The sequence below is a fragment of the Podarcis melisellensis genome (genome assembly GCF_964234715.1).
Source record: "Podarcis melisellensis genome assembly, chromosome: 3".
In the NCBI taxonomy this organism is placed as follows: Eukaryota; Metazoa; Chordata; class Lepidosauria; order Squamata; family Lacertidae; genus Podarcis; species Podarcis melisellensis.
In genome coordinates this window covers 82,162,171-82,176,345 of record NC_138530.1, presented here as the reverse complement: position 1 = coordinate 82,176,345, position 14,175 = coordinate 82,162,171, and the positions used below count along the sequence as shown (strand labels likewise).

The window sequence follows — 14,175 nt, the reverse complement described above, 5'->3', positions numbered from 1 at the left end:
TCGAGCTAACGCTGCTTGGAGAGAAAACTACCAACTTATTCTCTAAGGACACTCCACGTAGAGAGAGAGAATTTAAAAAAAAACTCGATTTAAGGGAACTCGCTGCTTCGAAGCGCCCAAGCTCCGAGCGCCCAAACTGAACAGGGCAGCAGGTTCCCTCGGCAAAACAAAGCAGCGCACCTCGGCGGGCGTCACGTGAACGGGAAGACGGCGCTACGAACCCTGGGACGCCGCGCTCCCAAGCGCCGAGGAGCCTCTCCCGACGGAGGGCGCCGGATAGGCCACGTGACCAGGCCGCGTCCAGAACTACATCCCCCGTGATGCTTTGGGCGCGGAGGGCTCCGTTGCCATGGCGCCTTAGCGGTCTCCTTCCTTCAACTCCCTCGGGATGCCGTTACCGCCGCTTTCTCCAGCCCGGGTGTTTGCCGAGCTGGTCCCTCCGCCCGCCGGGGGGGACAACAGCCGGGAGAATGAAGTCCCGAGGCCGCCGGGGAGGGAAGTTCACGTCAGCGGCACCTCGGAGCTCAGCGCTAGGCCGGACCGGGCGAATGTCACCGTTTACCTGAAGAGCAAGAAAGGGGAGGCCGGAGCGGCGCGGAGCAGCGTCACTCGGAGGCTGGATTATGTCGCCCAGAGCGCCCGGCAGCGCGGAGGAATCTCGGTGGGTTGGAGGGCGAGGAGGAGAGCCGACCCACCTCTCGCGCATGCTCGCAGCTCAACGGCTTTCTCTGTGGCTACACCACATCATCACCACCTTCTGCACCGGAAAAGCTTTCGCTCTTTCTTATAGTTTGGTGGGAGGGGTGGGCCGCTTGGACCCCTAGACATATCCTCAACACCACTAGACAAGCATTCAAACTGAGCAAAACCAGCACAGTGGGATGATTAGGCTAGAGAAGAAACCCTTGGTTAAAGCCCAAGATCATTGTGTATTTCCCGATTGTGTATTTGCTGCATTTCTGTCCTGACCTGCTGTCAGTGAACTCAAGGCTGCACACAGGTTGCTTAGATGGCAACCAGGTTTTAAAAATTGCTCTGTGTATTTGATGCAACAAGATATATTTATGGAGTAACAGGCTGGATGATAAATGATTTCATGCTCTACTTAGGTTGGGTTAACAGTCTAGAATAGTATTTCATACAGTAATTGTGGGTGAAGACAAGATTTACTCATCTATGCTAAGCTGGATTTATTTTATTCTTTTTACCTTGAAATAGTGTACCTTGAACTCTGCTGCGTTGCTTAGTACTAGTTAAGCAACCATAATGTCACCGAAAAGCATTCTCTTCCTTAGCTTTGTACTTAAAACTGTTTTTTTTTTCTCCCTAGGAGAACGACATGACTGTGACAAAGAACTTTAGTAGAATAGACAATGTGTATAAGATGGAAGCAGAGGCAAGTGTCTTAAGTATGAGTATTGGTCATGTGTCTCAAATAACATTGTTTTATATGTATCTTGAGCATTAAACAAGAAATGTGAAACTAAGTTCTAATATGCTTTTCTGCATACTCCAAAAGTTGTTGAGCTTTTTTTTTAGGAAGGCCCAAAAGTTTGCTTTTTTAAAGGAAGCCACTGAAATTGTTGAGCTTTTTACAAAAACGCCAAGATGTCAATTCCAGACGTTTGACATCCCTAACACAACGGGACTTCTCATGCAGGATTGAATTGTCTTAAAATATTAGGAGCATGTTGATATGCGGTTATAAACCAGGGGTTAATATTAATTTCCTGAATGTCTTTCCAATTCTGCAAATTCATTGCTTCTCCGTAGTTGGTTCTACAAAACGATTGTCATTCTAAAAACTTGAATATGACAAAAATTGTCTGCTTTAATTCCATATAATAATAAGCATACAGATATGAGTATTTTTCATGTATTGCTGAAAGCTATGTAAGCCACATTGAGCAAAACATCCTCTGTAGAGAGGTAGCATATAAATGAAAGTATAATCTAATTTAGCTTTGTACAAAATGCATATTATAATTGATTTTGTATTATTCATCTTTAGCCAATTTTTAGCTAAGGCACTAAAAAGGTTTGCAAATTTTTACATTCCCATATAGGTCTGCATTACATTCAGTGATTTCGGCAAAATGCAAGACGTTTGTAACTTCCTTGTTGAGAAGCTAGGTAGCTCTGTTATCATCAGCCCACCTCACGTTTACCATACAGTGGAGGCAGTAGATGCCCTTCGGTAAGTTATGTCTTCCTCCTTTTACCAGAAAGTTAGGTCTCGCTAGCTTGATTTACCAGTGCCATGCCTCTGGAAATCTATTCTCTAATAAGTAGCCAAAGCTTCTATTTTGTTGCCCAGTCCAAGAAAACAGCTGATGGAATACACATGTTCGTATAGATATGGCTCCTACATAATAGTAAACCATCATTAAAATAAATGATGGTTTAAAGTGAATGTGCTAGTGCACACAGTTGGAAACTGCAGGTGTTTTACTTTTGTCCCGTTGCTGGAAAACAAGCTGTATTATGTAAGAATCCAAGCTCATCTTTTGTTTTCCCCAAATAAACCATGAACAGTAAACCAAGAACAAACCTTGATTGGTACTTGTGACTCGGAGAGAAGCAGACCAGAAGCACTAAGCCAAGCCATGGCAGGAGCAAATCCCCCATGAAAGAGGTTGATACAATATTAAAGTAGACAAAAAAGCAAAACAAGGCTCTATATTTTTATGAAGGTTCTAAATTGGAATGTATCATTAAGATGACAAATCATTCAGTCAAGCACCCCAATGCTGGTACATGAATAACCGTGAAATCCTGTACAGTCAATACCTCGGGTTGTGAACACTGCGGGTTGTGCATTTTCGGGTTATGGATTGCGCCAAACCCGGAAGTACCAGAACAGGTTACTTCCGGGTTTCGGCACTCACGCATGTGCAAAACCACTAAATCACGCTATGAGCAGAATAACTGAATTGCAATACGCGCGTGCGCAGGCGCTGCCATGCTGATTGCGAACGTGCCACCCGCACGGATCACGTTCGTAACCCAGGTTCCACTGTACTCCCAGGAAAGGGGGAACAGGATTGCAGCCTAGGAGGAGGAGGAAGCCAGTCTAAGAAGAGATGAATGAAAATAAATGCAATCACATATATTTTGGCTTAGTTTCAGAGTTTTGCCTTTCTGGTATGGAAAGGTTGAAATGACAGTGTATATACAGTGGTACCTCGGGTTACATATGCTTCAGATTACAGACTCCGCTAACCCAGAAATAGTACCTCGGGTTAAGAACTTTGCTTCAGGGTGAGAACAGAAATTGTGCAGCGGCGGCGCAGCGGAAGCGGGAGGCCCCATTAGCTAAAGTGGTGCTTCAGGTTAAGAACAGACCTCTGGAACGAATTAAGTACCTAACCCAAGGTACCACTGTATAGGCCTTGATTCAGATCTGAAGTATAAAGAACTATTAAGCCGTTTAACTGCAGCAGCAGGGTCTGTGAAAGCATGCAGTTAGTAAAACTTTCAAAGAGTGAATATAGATCAATGGTATCAAAGGGTTGGGCAGCTAACTTTTCATGCATAACTACACAAAAGTTAAACATAAATAGAAAAATAAATACTTTCCCATTAGTTTGTTACATGTTATTAACTGTTAACATATCAGAACATGGGAGGTTCCACCACCAGCATACACCTTACTCTGGACACAATGAGCTGGTTTTTGCTCTTTGCTCTGGAAAGAAAAGACAAATTAGCTCTGTTTTCTGTGAGATCAGAACTTTATTTGCCTTTCTCAGCCTTTGACAAACTTCCATTGGATTTCAATCTGACATAGAACATGTGTGTTGTTGTTTTTCACAACAATGTAAACTGGTGGAGTGGGGGAAGGGGGTTAATTTAGTTGTTTACGTTGCATAAATTTTAAATGTCGTAAAATGGGGAAGGGGATAACATTGCTGAATATATAGAGGCTGAAATCCTACACTGATACCTGGAATTAATCTCAATGAGATAGACCTATATAGGATTGTACTGTTAGTTGCTTTGTGAAGGTCTTTCTCATTGAAAAGCAGAGTATACAGCACTCAAAAGTAGGTACTACATTGGTTAACGGTTTTAATTGACACACTCCCTTTTTGTTGCTTTAATTAGCTAAATCTTCCCATTTGTCTTTGGTGGTTTTTTTTTGCAGACGTCAGGTTTGTCTTGCTGCTGTTGGGAGTGCCCGGCAAAAAGCTCAAGAAGTTTGCCAGTTGCTTGGCCAGCCCCTTGGGAAGCCTTTGCTAATAAAGGAAGAGGAAGTGAAAGAGTGGGAGGGCCACCTCGAAAATCACTTGGTCAACACCCCAGACTCACTAGGTTTGCAGCAGAGACTCCAGAGTGCCACCATCTATGTTTCCTCAAGGGTATATGCTGTTTTTGAAATAAAGGGGGAAAGGAAGAGAAAACAAGCAGCTCACATAAATGTAAACTGATTTATTACTGAAGTTCTGAATCATTGTGTTTTCCTTTGGGAAGAACATTAGTCTTGGGAAGCTTAACTAGCTTTTCCTTAATCAAAATGTTAAAGTGACTCTGATGTTTGTTCACTTTTTAAACGATTCCATGAAATCGTAGCACGGGTTGTAATTCTCCGCACTTGGACGCAAGCTGTGGCTTGGATCCCAATTTATGTTTCATTTCTTCGAAGAAAACTTCTTACCATGAAGAAGCCCTCGTGTTCATAGAAGACACTTTCCATTATCAGCAGCTCCTTCCATGAATAAAACAAAGTTTGGAATCAACCTAGTGAATGTGAAAGCCATAGATAGAAGTACATTTTTAATATACTGTTTAGAATAATGTAAATACAGGCAACTCCCAATTTACACAGGGGTTACGTTCCAAGGCACTGCACATTTTAAGTGAAATCACGAATATTTGAAACTAAAATATACTGTGAAAACACTAAATGAACACTAGTTTTTAAGGAACTGGTCTGCCCTTCTAGCGTGTTTCTGGAGCAAGGTAACTTAAGAGAGGTAAACTTGGAAGTTGTCTCCTACAACAGGAAGCAGGAGCTCTTTGTACATGTGGATTATTTTCAGATTTGCAAATGAATGGAGGCATGCTTTCTTCAGACCTTTGGTCTTTCAGACCTTTGTATGTGGGGCAACAGTTTTGTCCAGATATCCAGTTACTCCCAAGTTTGAAGAATTGTATAACGGCCACTTGGTTTTTCTTAATGGCTGATGACAGAAACCACTTTTTTCAGTGTTTTACACTGGACAAATTGCATTTGGTGAAATGCTACATTTGTCGGTGTAGTTCAAGAAATCTCTGCTGAGAGTAGTTTTATCAGGGGAGAAATTCCTTGGATGCCAGAAGCTCCTGGCCTTCAAATATTGAGTTAAGAAATTATGAATAAGAGATGGAAATACTGTAAAACTGCATTGTTGCTGGAAAAACTTGCTAATTTTGGGGTGTTGGTGGTGAGACTAGGCAAGGTGTCGAGTGATTTCTGCTTGAATAGTTTCACAGATTAAGGAATGCAGTTTAAACAAAAAGGATAGAACTTACAACTCTGCCTATAGTTTCTTAACTCCAATTTAATAAAATTCTAATTTTCCAACCTGTACTTTGTACTTCATCTGCAGTCTGCTATTTTTGTGGAATTTATTCTGGCTTTGCTAATGTAAGGAAGCAGGGTTATGGGGATGGGACAGCTTTTCCTAACAAGGAAATGATGCAGATGTTTTTCATTCACCTAGCCCAATACAGTCCATTTTATATTATAGTATCATACCTGCCTATGCACCTGTTAAGAATAAGTGCCTTCAGAAAGAAAGTTGATCACACATCTCTAGATAATAAATTTGTAAGGCTGTCTCACACATGTAATGATGGTAGTAAAATTTACCAGTTCCATTAGAGCATTTGTGTTAAGAAACTAAATTGCTCTTGTTGCCAATTAATATCCTTTATATTTAAGTCATTGAGGTTGCAGTCCTGTAGAAACTTACCTGGGACTAAGACTCATTGAACTTGCTGGGGCTTATTTTTGGGTCAACGTAGGATTGCAGTATGGTGAAAGTTTTTAGACACAACTTGTGTACTTCACACATTTATATTAGTTTAATAACCAAAGCAAAGCAGCTTAGAAAAACGAGTTTTCTATTTATTTAAAAATAGGTTTGTAGTTACTACATTGCAGTGACAGTAATTCATACACATACATTCTAGTTTGTATAAAAGGATTCCAAGTATTATTCATCAAAACCAACGTAAGTGTTTCACATAACAATAAAAGTTTCGATCAATATGTACAAAAAGAAAGGGCACTGTTCATCCTGGTGTGAGACTGCACTTTATAACTTGATAAAGCAGAAGAGAAAGAAAATAACCTTGATAAAACCTAAACTTGTAAAACTGTATGTTGGTTACATGAATATTTTTGGGATTTACACCATACTGTACAAAGTAAGCAAAGCTTTAAAATGTGTCAGTTTCAAAATTAGATGTTCCAGACAATTTCCTTAAGTTACACTACATTATATGTTTCAACATTAAGTGGCAAGATTTAAGGTATTCACTCAACTTTCTTTTCAATTTTTGCAGTGTAATGGTCCAAAAATGTAACTTCAAAATGTGTGTCAATAGCCTATCCTTTTTAAAACATGCATCTGAGATAAATATACCATGTTAAATGTCTTATGTGAAAGTGTAGAAATTTGGTGCTGTATCTTTAAAGGTGTAGTAATTTCCAGCACTAATTATATCATGAACAAAAATTTATACCATATCCTGAAGCAATTAACTGCATTTATTTAAAATTCAAATATTCAGCATTTGGCTCCCTTTTTGGTATCAAAAGAAAAATGATTTTTCATATAAATAGCTCCTTAAATTATTTACCCTTTAAAAAAGGCAGATTTGGGGTTTGGTCTTTAACAGCAAATATTATGCTATTTCCATCTTCAAAATGCCATCTCACATCTACAGTACTTTAACAAAAAATATCCTGAAATAAATGTAACCTTCCTGAAACAGAGGGTACCTTTTATTCCAAAAGGTTGTGAACTAAATGGGAAAATGAGAGCAACAAAATAATTTTCTGCTTCACCATTATTCCAAGAGTAATTATGTAAAGTTAGCACATTAAAAAAAACCACAATACCAGATTTTGTTATATTAGAAATAATTTTCAGACTTGGCCACTATATATGAAATGTACACCTTTTTTGAATTATAAACATATGTACATTATTTACAGCAGAAACTGAACAGCCCTTTTATCAGATGAATGCTTAGGTCCAAGAACATGAAATGCAAGATTGATACATCAAAATTTACAATAAGGCTCAATCCAGTTGGTCCCTTACACACACTAGGACACAGCTGTCCCACAAGTGCACCTCTCCAGTTGTGGGAAGTCTGATGGCCGGTGTGGGTGAGATGGATGGCAGGAAACTCCTGCATGCCCTGAGGATGCAAGGCACGACTGGATTGTGGCCTTAAGCTTTCATTAAATAGACCACCAGGAGCTCTTGCTTCAAAGCAAAGGATCCACATTCTTCAGCACAGTAGGATCAGCTCTTTGCAGAAATCAACACACTAAGAGCTGTGTGTATGGAGTTCTGGTTGGGGTCTTAATATCACTTTAGATGTACTAAAGCTCATGAAACTGAAAGCTCAAATTGGTATTTCACAAAGACTCGTAACACAGCACATGACTTATGTACTGAAACTATGTCCCCATTCATTTTTAAACGTTGAGAAGTACTACATGCTTTTGAATCGGTATTTTACAAAGATCAATCCAAACTAAGATAAAGTATTAAACAACACATGGAAAAATTGACAGTATGGTACGAATAATTTTGTGCAAGTTTACATCACAGCAGTACTATAGGAAGACGGGTTTTGTAAAGCTGCATCACTACTCATACCACAATGATAAAGATCATTTCTTCAGTACCCAGTATTATACCAATGTAATTCAAGCTTAATCCCTGGGAAACAATTAAATTTCAAACCCGTTTAGCCAAACAAGGGATTGATTACTGGAGTGAAAATGAACTTATTTCCCAATCAAAGAAAATGGAATGTGCTGCTATCAGACATCGCTGTATAGTAACCACTGGTTAATATTGAAGTAATTTAATGTTCAGCATTATGGAACTAATGGACCGCTCTGTATCAGAAGCTGTATCAGTAGACTGCATTTTACATTTGTTTTCATTACTGCCAAGTTTGTAAGATAATTGCTTGTGTGAATATCTGTAATTACCAACAGAAAGAGTGTCTACATAGTATTTTCCATGTAAATGTGCCATAAAATAAATATTACTTTGCTCTCAATAGTTTTATCCATAACACATTTCATTACGGTTTCCCCCTCCAAAAGTTAGTGAACCAGTATTTATTGCTTATATTAAAATGTGCTAAATCAAAAGCTCTTCTGTGTTGGTACAATAATTTTTTTGCAAATCAGTCAAATCTAACCAATGACAGTAATTTAAGTCAAACCAATGCAATTTAAAGCACTTATATAGTATATCTAGCACAATTACAGTTTTAAATGTTTCTACACAAATGTATTACCAAAATAATGTTAGAAAAAAATAAGCTTGTGAATTCTTAGTACAAAATTATTCATGAATGGGGAACAATACATTTGTGTACTGCAAATAAGACTTGATTCTTTTGTTCTGAAATGTGTAATTTTCAGACACTATGATGGTGATGTGTACTATTCCATTCTCCAACGTTACATACACATACTTGATGTATACAAGTATATACATAAATATATGCCAAGTGGGACATAGTTATAAAAGGAGTAACTTACAGTAATGGGGTTTCATGTTTGCTTTGCCAATTTCTTTTATATAACAATGCAGATAACAAAAGGAAATCACACATTTGAAATTGATTGCCTTCATCAACAGTGAAATTCTTAAATGGACCAGATAAATCTACTGCAATGCTTCCATTGTGAAATGAACTATCACTGTACATGTCTGCAATATTAGTAAGAATGCATGTTTAAAAACATAAGTCAGTGTCCCAAATCCCATAATTATAATATGCTAATGAAAATAAGTATCCAAGGAGGACTAGTGCCAGTAGAATTTATTATTCTACTGTAAATCACGATTTGGCAAATACTCTTAGTTGAAGATATTTTCTTAAAAGCCAAACCAATACAGGTTATTTAGAGGAGATGGTGATGGCAGCTAACCAACCAAAACAGAATCTTCCCTGCCTCCAAACATTCTAAACTGGCCTGATCATAACGTTGATTAGTCTACTTCAAATAAAAGTGAATTATCTTGATGTTTATGAGTATTTGCGATAAAATCAGAAATGCATTTTAAGAACCAATTGCCATGGACACAAACGGATGAAAGATGCATATTAATCTTGAACATCAGATGCCATCAACTGCGAGCAACATATGTGCACTAATGAATTGAGTATCAAGTTGCATACAAAGCTGTGTTGCATACATAGTTCCTGAAGTTGCTTCCACCTGCAGTCCTCAAACCCGGACCGGAAACTACATATTAACACAGACTGTCAATGCTGCCAAAATGGTAGACACACACAAAACATAAGATAACTGGTGCCGTTAACCTAGCTGTTTGGAGGGTAAGGATCTGAATATAACCTCCCAGGCTTCCCCTGATGGGGAAAAAATGTTAAAGGGGCTGCTTTATCACCTCTCCAAACAGATTATCGGCTCTACCATGTTGGCAAAACACAGCTAAACTTTAGGTTACGTGAATATAATACTAGTTTGTGACTATGTAACTTCTTTTTCAAAAACAATGCAACATGTAATATACAATATCACACTCATATTCTTGTGTGCCGAAAACATGGAACATAATAGGTAGAGTTATGAGTATGTATGGCTGACAAAGCCTGATGGGGCGAAACAAGGTATTATCCCGGAATCCTTGTTGTGCCATGCTTTCAAGTTTTCCATCTGCTATCTGCATGTAAGGAACACTAGAATCCTGAAAGCAGTGAGATGTGGAACACCACAGGATAAGCATACCATATCGTGGTTATTGCCTGTTTGCCAAATTTACAACTGAATGGACTGTCTCTCCTGACCATCCATTGGACTTTAATTTATCAGAATATGTTCTCTTGATTTATGGAATTACACCTTGTGATATTGTGTATTACATGTTGAGTTGTTTTTGAAAAAGAAGTTACGTAGTCACAAACAGCCTGACGTTTTGTGTGTGTTGTTACCAGTATTATATTCATGTAACCGAAGGTTTAGCTGTGTTTTGTCAACATGGTAGGGCCAATAATCTGTTTGGAGAGGTGGAAAAGCAGCCCCTTTAACATTTCCCCCCCAACAGTGGAAGCATGGGAGGTTATATTCCGATCCTTACCATCGAAGCAGCTGGGCTGCCGGCACCAATTATCTTTTGAACAGGTATGTATACATCTGCATCTCTAGATTGAGGCTTACTTCTCCCAAAGAGTGTTCAATGAAAAGTGTGGTTACATTTTTGTACCATGCAACTGTTTAAAGATGTATTTTGTTTTCTTTTAAATTGGACTATACTTTCAAACAATAGAAATTGTATTAAAGTTTGTTTTAATACAAACTTTGTTTTAAAGGTATAAAATAAGTAAATGTACCATAAACAAATAAATAACTGTTTCTTTTTCCATAGCAGTACATACAGCAATACATTCCCCTAAGTCATATAGTCATTTACAATAGACAACTTAAGTTTACTAAAGATGCACAAAGTAATAGACTACAAGGCACAATCATTAAGTGGGATTTTCCTTTAGGGTGTATATATTGACTTATGTCAGCTTGATAAGTACACTGTAAAAAGTGCAGAAAAACAATGTGCAATGAGAACACTGTATAAAACATGATTGCATAAAAAGTGATTTGGCCTTTTTATCTTTAATAATTGAAAATAACCAATCTTCCCCTTAAAATAAAAGTATGACATTTTAAAATTTTATCTAGTATTATCTAAAAAGTCCTGAAAAAAATTATTCCTGGGTAATATTGTATATATTTATGTGCTTGTGTACATAATATATACATACACAGACACTTTTTTAAAATTTTAGTCAGTTTTAACACAATTTGTATAAACAATCAATCTGATTGCATCGTAAACATAAGAATCTCACACTTTTCCTGCAGTTTCCTTGAATCCTTTAACCCAATTATACATTTTGCCTAAGGATCCCACCAGTGCATTAATTGTTTTTACTACAAAGTACCAGTAGAGATAATTTTTCAGAACAGTGTATATTTAGAACATAGATTCATAAGCATAATTGGAAAATGTATGCTGCACTGACACTAAAAACTTTTCTACTGCACCGGTTTTCAGTCTTTGGCACAATAAACAGAGATTTGATTGATACGAGAATGAAGGTCTGAAAAATTAGACATATTAGTCAAACTTTTTCCAATGTGGATATATATATCTACATAGTGTGATTTTTCTCTCTGGCTGAACCTAGATAAACCAACAAGCTGCACTAGGTTTGTTTGTACAAAGCTGTGTGCCCAATTACTACTGAAATTAAACATCTTATTAGCAATGTTTGGAATTTTGCATTTGTTCTCAATGGCATTTACTGCCACACTCTGCTAATATCCTGCAAAACACAGATACTACACTCTATACAAATGTACTGTACCTTGCTCATTCAAAAATAGGAGTTCTGTTCTCAGTCTGTTACATTAAAAATTCTATCAATTTTAATCAAATAGAGGTTACTGACTGTCCAAAATTACAGTAACATTTCTGCAAATCAAGAATTTCCATTTATACAATCTTCAATACCAACTGAACAAAGTGATTTGAAATGTATAACCTACTTGGAGGGCAATAAATAGCAAAAGTTTAAAATACATACTTCTTTCAAAGAAATGTTCAGTTTGTTTTTGCTATACTTTTTTCCAAATCAGAACGTATTCTCATTTGTAAATAGCAGCAGAAAGCAGATATCCTTAGTTCTACCACTTCCTCAGCTGTACCTGTTTATTAGCATTTTTAAATGCTGGTTACCAACCAATGAGATTAGCCTTTGCTTTTTCAGTCAACTTGCGGACTCTGCCTCTGCTAGATGTCCCAAAAGTCAAAGAGGTGTCTTCAAACAATAGTTGTCTTTGCTCCTCCTCCGAGTCATCTTCATTGTAAAAAGCTGTCCTCCTACCCTGATTTCTAGTTCTCATGTGGGGTTCAGAATCTTTAAGTTCTTCATGCTCTTCTTCAATAGGTTCATCTGTCTTTTTTCTCTTGCTTCTCGTCTGAATCTTAGGATCTGCAGAAAACGTAAGTTCTAATCCTGGCTCTTGTGCCTCTAGCTTTCTTTTAGGCTTTCTGCCTCCACGCCCTTTTCTTTGCAACAAGTCTTCCTTCACATTATTTTCAGAGAGAGAATTGCATGCAGTGGAAACGGATGCTTCCTCTGTTGTTGCTGTTGTTGCTGTTGTTGTTGTTGTTGTTAAGTCTTTAGTAGTCTGGATTGTGTTCTGCCCTAAATTCTTTTGCTGAGCAAGTAATAGGCTTTTTGGTTTCCTCCCTCTTTTCTTGTGCACCACTTCACAACTATTGTTGTTTGTTTCAATCTTGGGTTTCCGTCCAGGACCCCTCTTAAACATAGGCTTTGAAGACTGTCCCCCATGTCCATTTACCTGGATGCTTCCTGATGCCAAAGCCATGACATTATTCTTGCAATCTGCTATAAAGACAGAGTAACATGTCAGTGACTTGCATTACCCATCTCCTTTGCAAACAAATAAAAAATTAAGTGCAGAGCAATCCTAAGTTTGGGACCAATCAGGCCTCAATTTAGTTGCATACAAATTAGACTCATCTGAATAATTAAACACACCAAAAATACCATAAAATTTTCTAGTATTAATCAGGGCTGTAAACTGATAAGCTAAAAACTTGCCTTATAAATTACTTAGTGATTACTTGGTGGGAATTACTTTTAATCTAAAACTGCAGCGCCAGTTATTATATATTCCATAATAACCAACATTTAAAAATATAAGAAACTTACCTTGTGGGCTAAGAGTGGAAGATTTTGGTTTACGTTTAATTTGTTTATCCTTCTCCACATTTTCTCTTGCAGTATTATTCCTAGTGTTATGAGTAGAATTGGTTTGATTATGGACTGATAAAATATTCTGGTTCTTGGAATGTTTGGTGGAATCCTCTAATACTGGGAGACAACAGAGAGAGCAAGAGTTAAGTTTTAAACAAGATTTTCAATTACTATGTATTTGTTGGTCAAATAAATACATACCTTATTTCTACTGAAATATATTTTCAACAAAACATTGTTGAAGGGCTCTATTTAAGATTATTTCACTCATTTATCCTCAGTCTATGGTTTTCTATACCGTATTTTTCGCCCTATAGGACACACTTTTCCCCCTCCAAAAATGAAGGGGAAACCTGTGTGCGTCCTATGGGGCGAATACAGGCTTTCGCTGAAGCTTGGAGAGCAAGAGGGGTCGGTGCGCACCGACCCCTCTCGCTCTCCAGGCTTCAGGAAGTTATCAGCAAGCCTGGGGAGCCCACGGGAGTGCCCGCAGGGCTCCCTAGGCTGCGTATAGCAGCCTGCCGCCCGGCGCGCCCTAAAGCAGAGCGCCCCTCGCGCGGGCAGACATCCGCAGTGTGGGGAGCCCTGTGGGAACTCCAGCAGGGCTCCCCACGCTGCAGGTAGCAGCCTGCCGCCCGGCGCACAGGGCGCCCTGAAGCAGAGCGCCCCTCGCGCCGGGCAGACATCCGCAGTGTGGGGATTTTTTTCCTTTAATTCCCTCCCCCAAAAACTAGGTGCGTCCTTGCGTCCTATGGGATGGAGAGTCCTATGGGACGAAAAATACGGTACTTCCATGATTTACACAACCCCCAAATCTGCTGAATGCATGGGGTCTGGAAGGAGACGTGGCTCTCTGTATTGGGGGTGGGTAGTATCCAAAGCCCCTACATTCATTAGAGAAGTGCTGGAATCAAGCCCTCTCTCTAAAACAAGCCTGCAGCTGACTTAACTAAATTTGCCTCCATTGGAATCTGCAATGGGAAAGGAGTCAGGAATGAAAATTTTACATTGTGAAGGGGAAAAGGCAAGTTGCCCCCCCACCCCCTCCCCGTTAGCAGGCCTTTGGAAGTGGCAGTAAAATTGCCCCTTTGCACCCCCAACCCCACTCCATTTAGGATT

The 14,175-nt window shown here is 38.7% G+C and overlaps 2 protein-coding genes across 7 annotated transcripts in view; one reads left to right on the top strand and one right to left on the bottom strand.

The window, feature by feature from the left end:
- The first annotated feature begins 260 nt into the window (after positions 1–260).
- Positions 261–8,295, top strand: IRAK1BP1 (interleukin 1 receptor associated kinase 1 binding protein 1). Its single transcript, XM_081904941.1, has 4 exons — positions 261–661; positions 1,331–1,396; positions 2,067–2,197; positions 4,148–8,295. Exons 1-4 carry the CDS (start codon positions 389–391, stop codon positions 4,428–4,430), a joined length of 753 nt encoding a protein of 250 aa, XP_081761067.1. The 5' UTR covers positions 261–388; the 3' UTR covers positions 4,431–8,295.
- A 2,246-nt stretch (positions 8,296–10,541) lies between these two features.
- PHIP (PHIP subunit of CUL4-Ring ligase complex) overlaps positions 10,542–14,175 on the bottom strand; it is a 62,661-nt gene continuing 59,027 nt past the window's right edge. For 5 of the 6 annotated variants that reach the window (XM_081904789.1, XM_081904793.1, XM_081904792.1 and 2 more), the window contains 2 exons: positions 13,012–13,173; positions 10,542–12,684 (listed from right to left, as the gene is read on the bottom strand). In XM_081904789.1, the coding sequence (XP_081760915.1) occupies positions 12,005–12,684; positions 13,012–13,173 (842 nt within the window). In that variant the 3' untranslated portion in view covers positions 10,542–12,004. The remainder of the gene's footprint in view (positions 12,685–13,011; positions 13,174–14,175) is intronic. The other variant, XM_081904791.1, reaches the window with a different exon arrangement.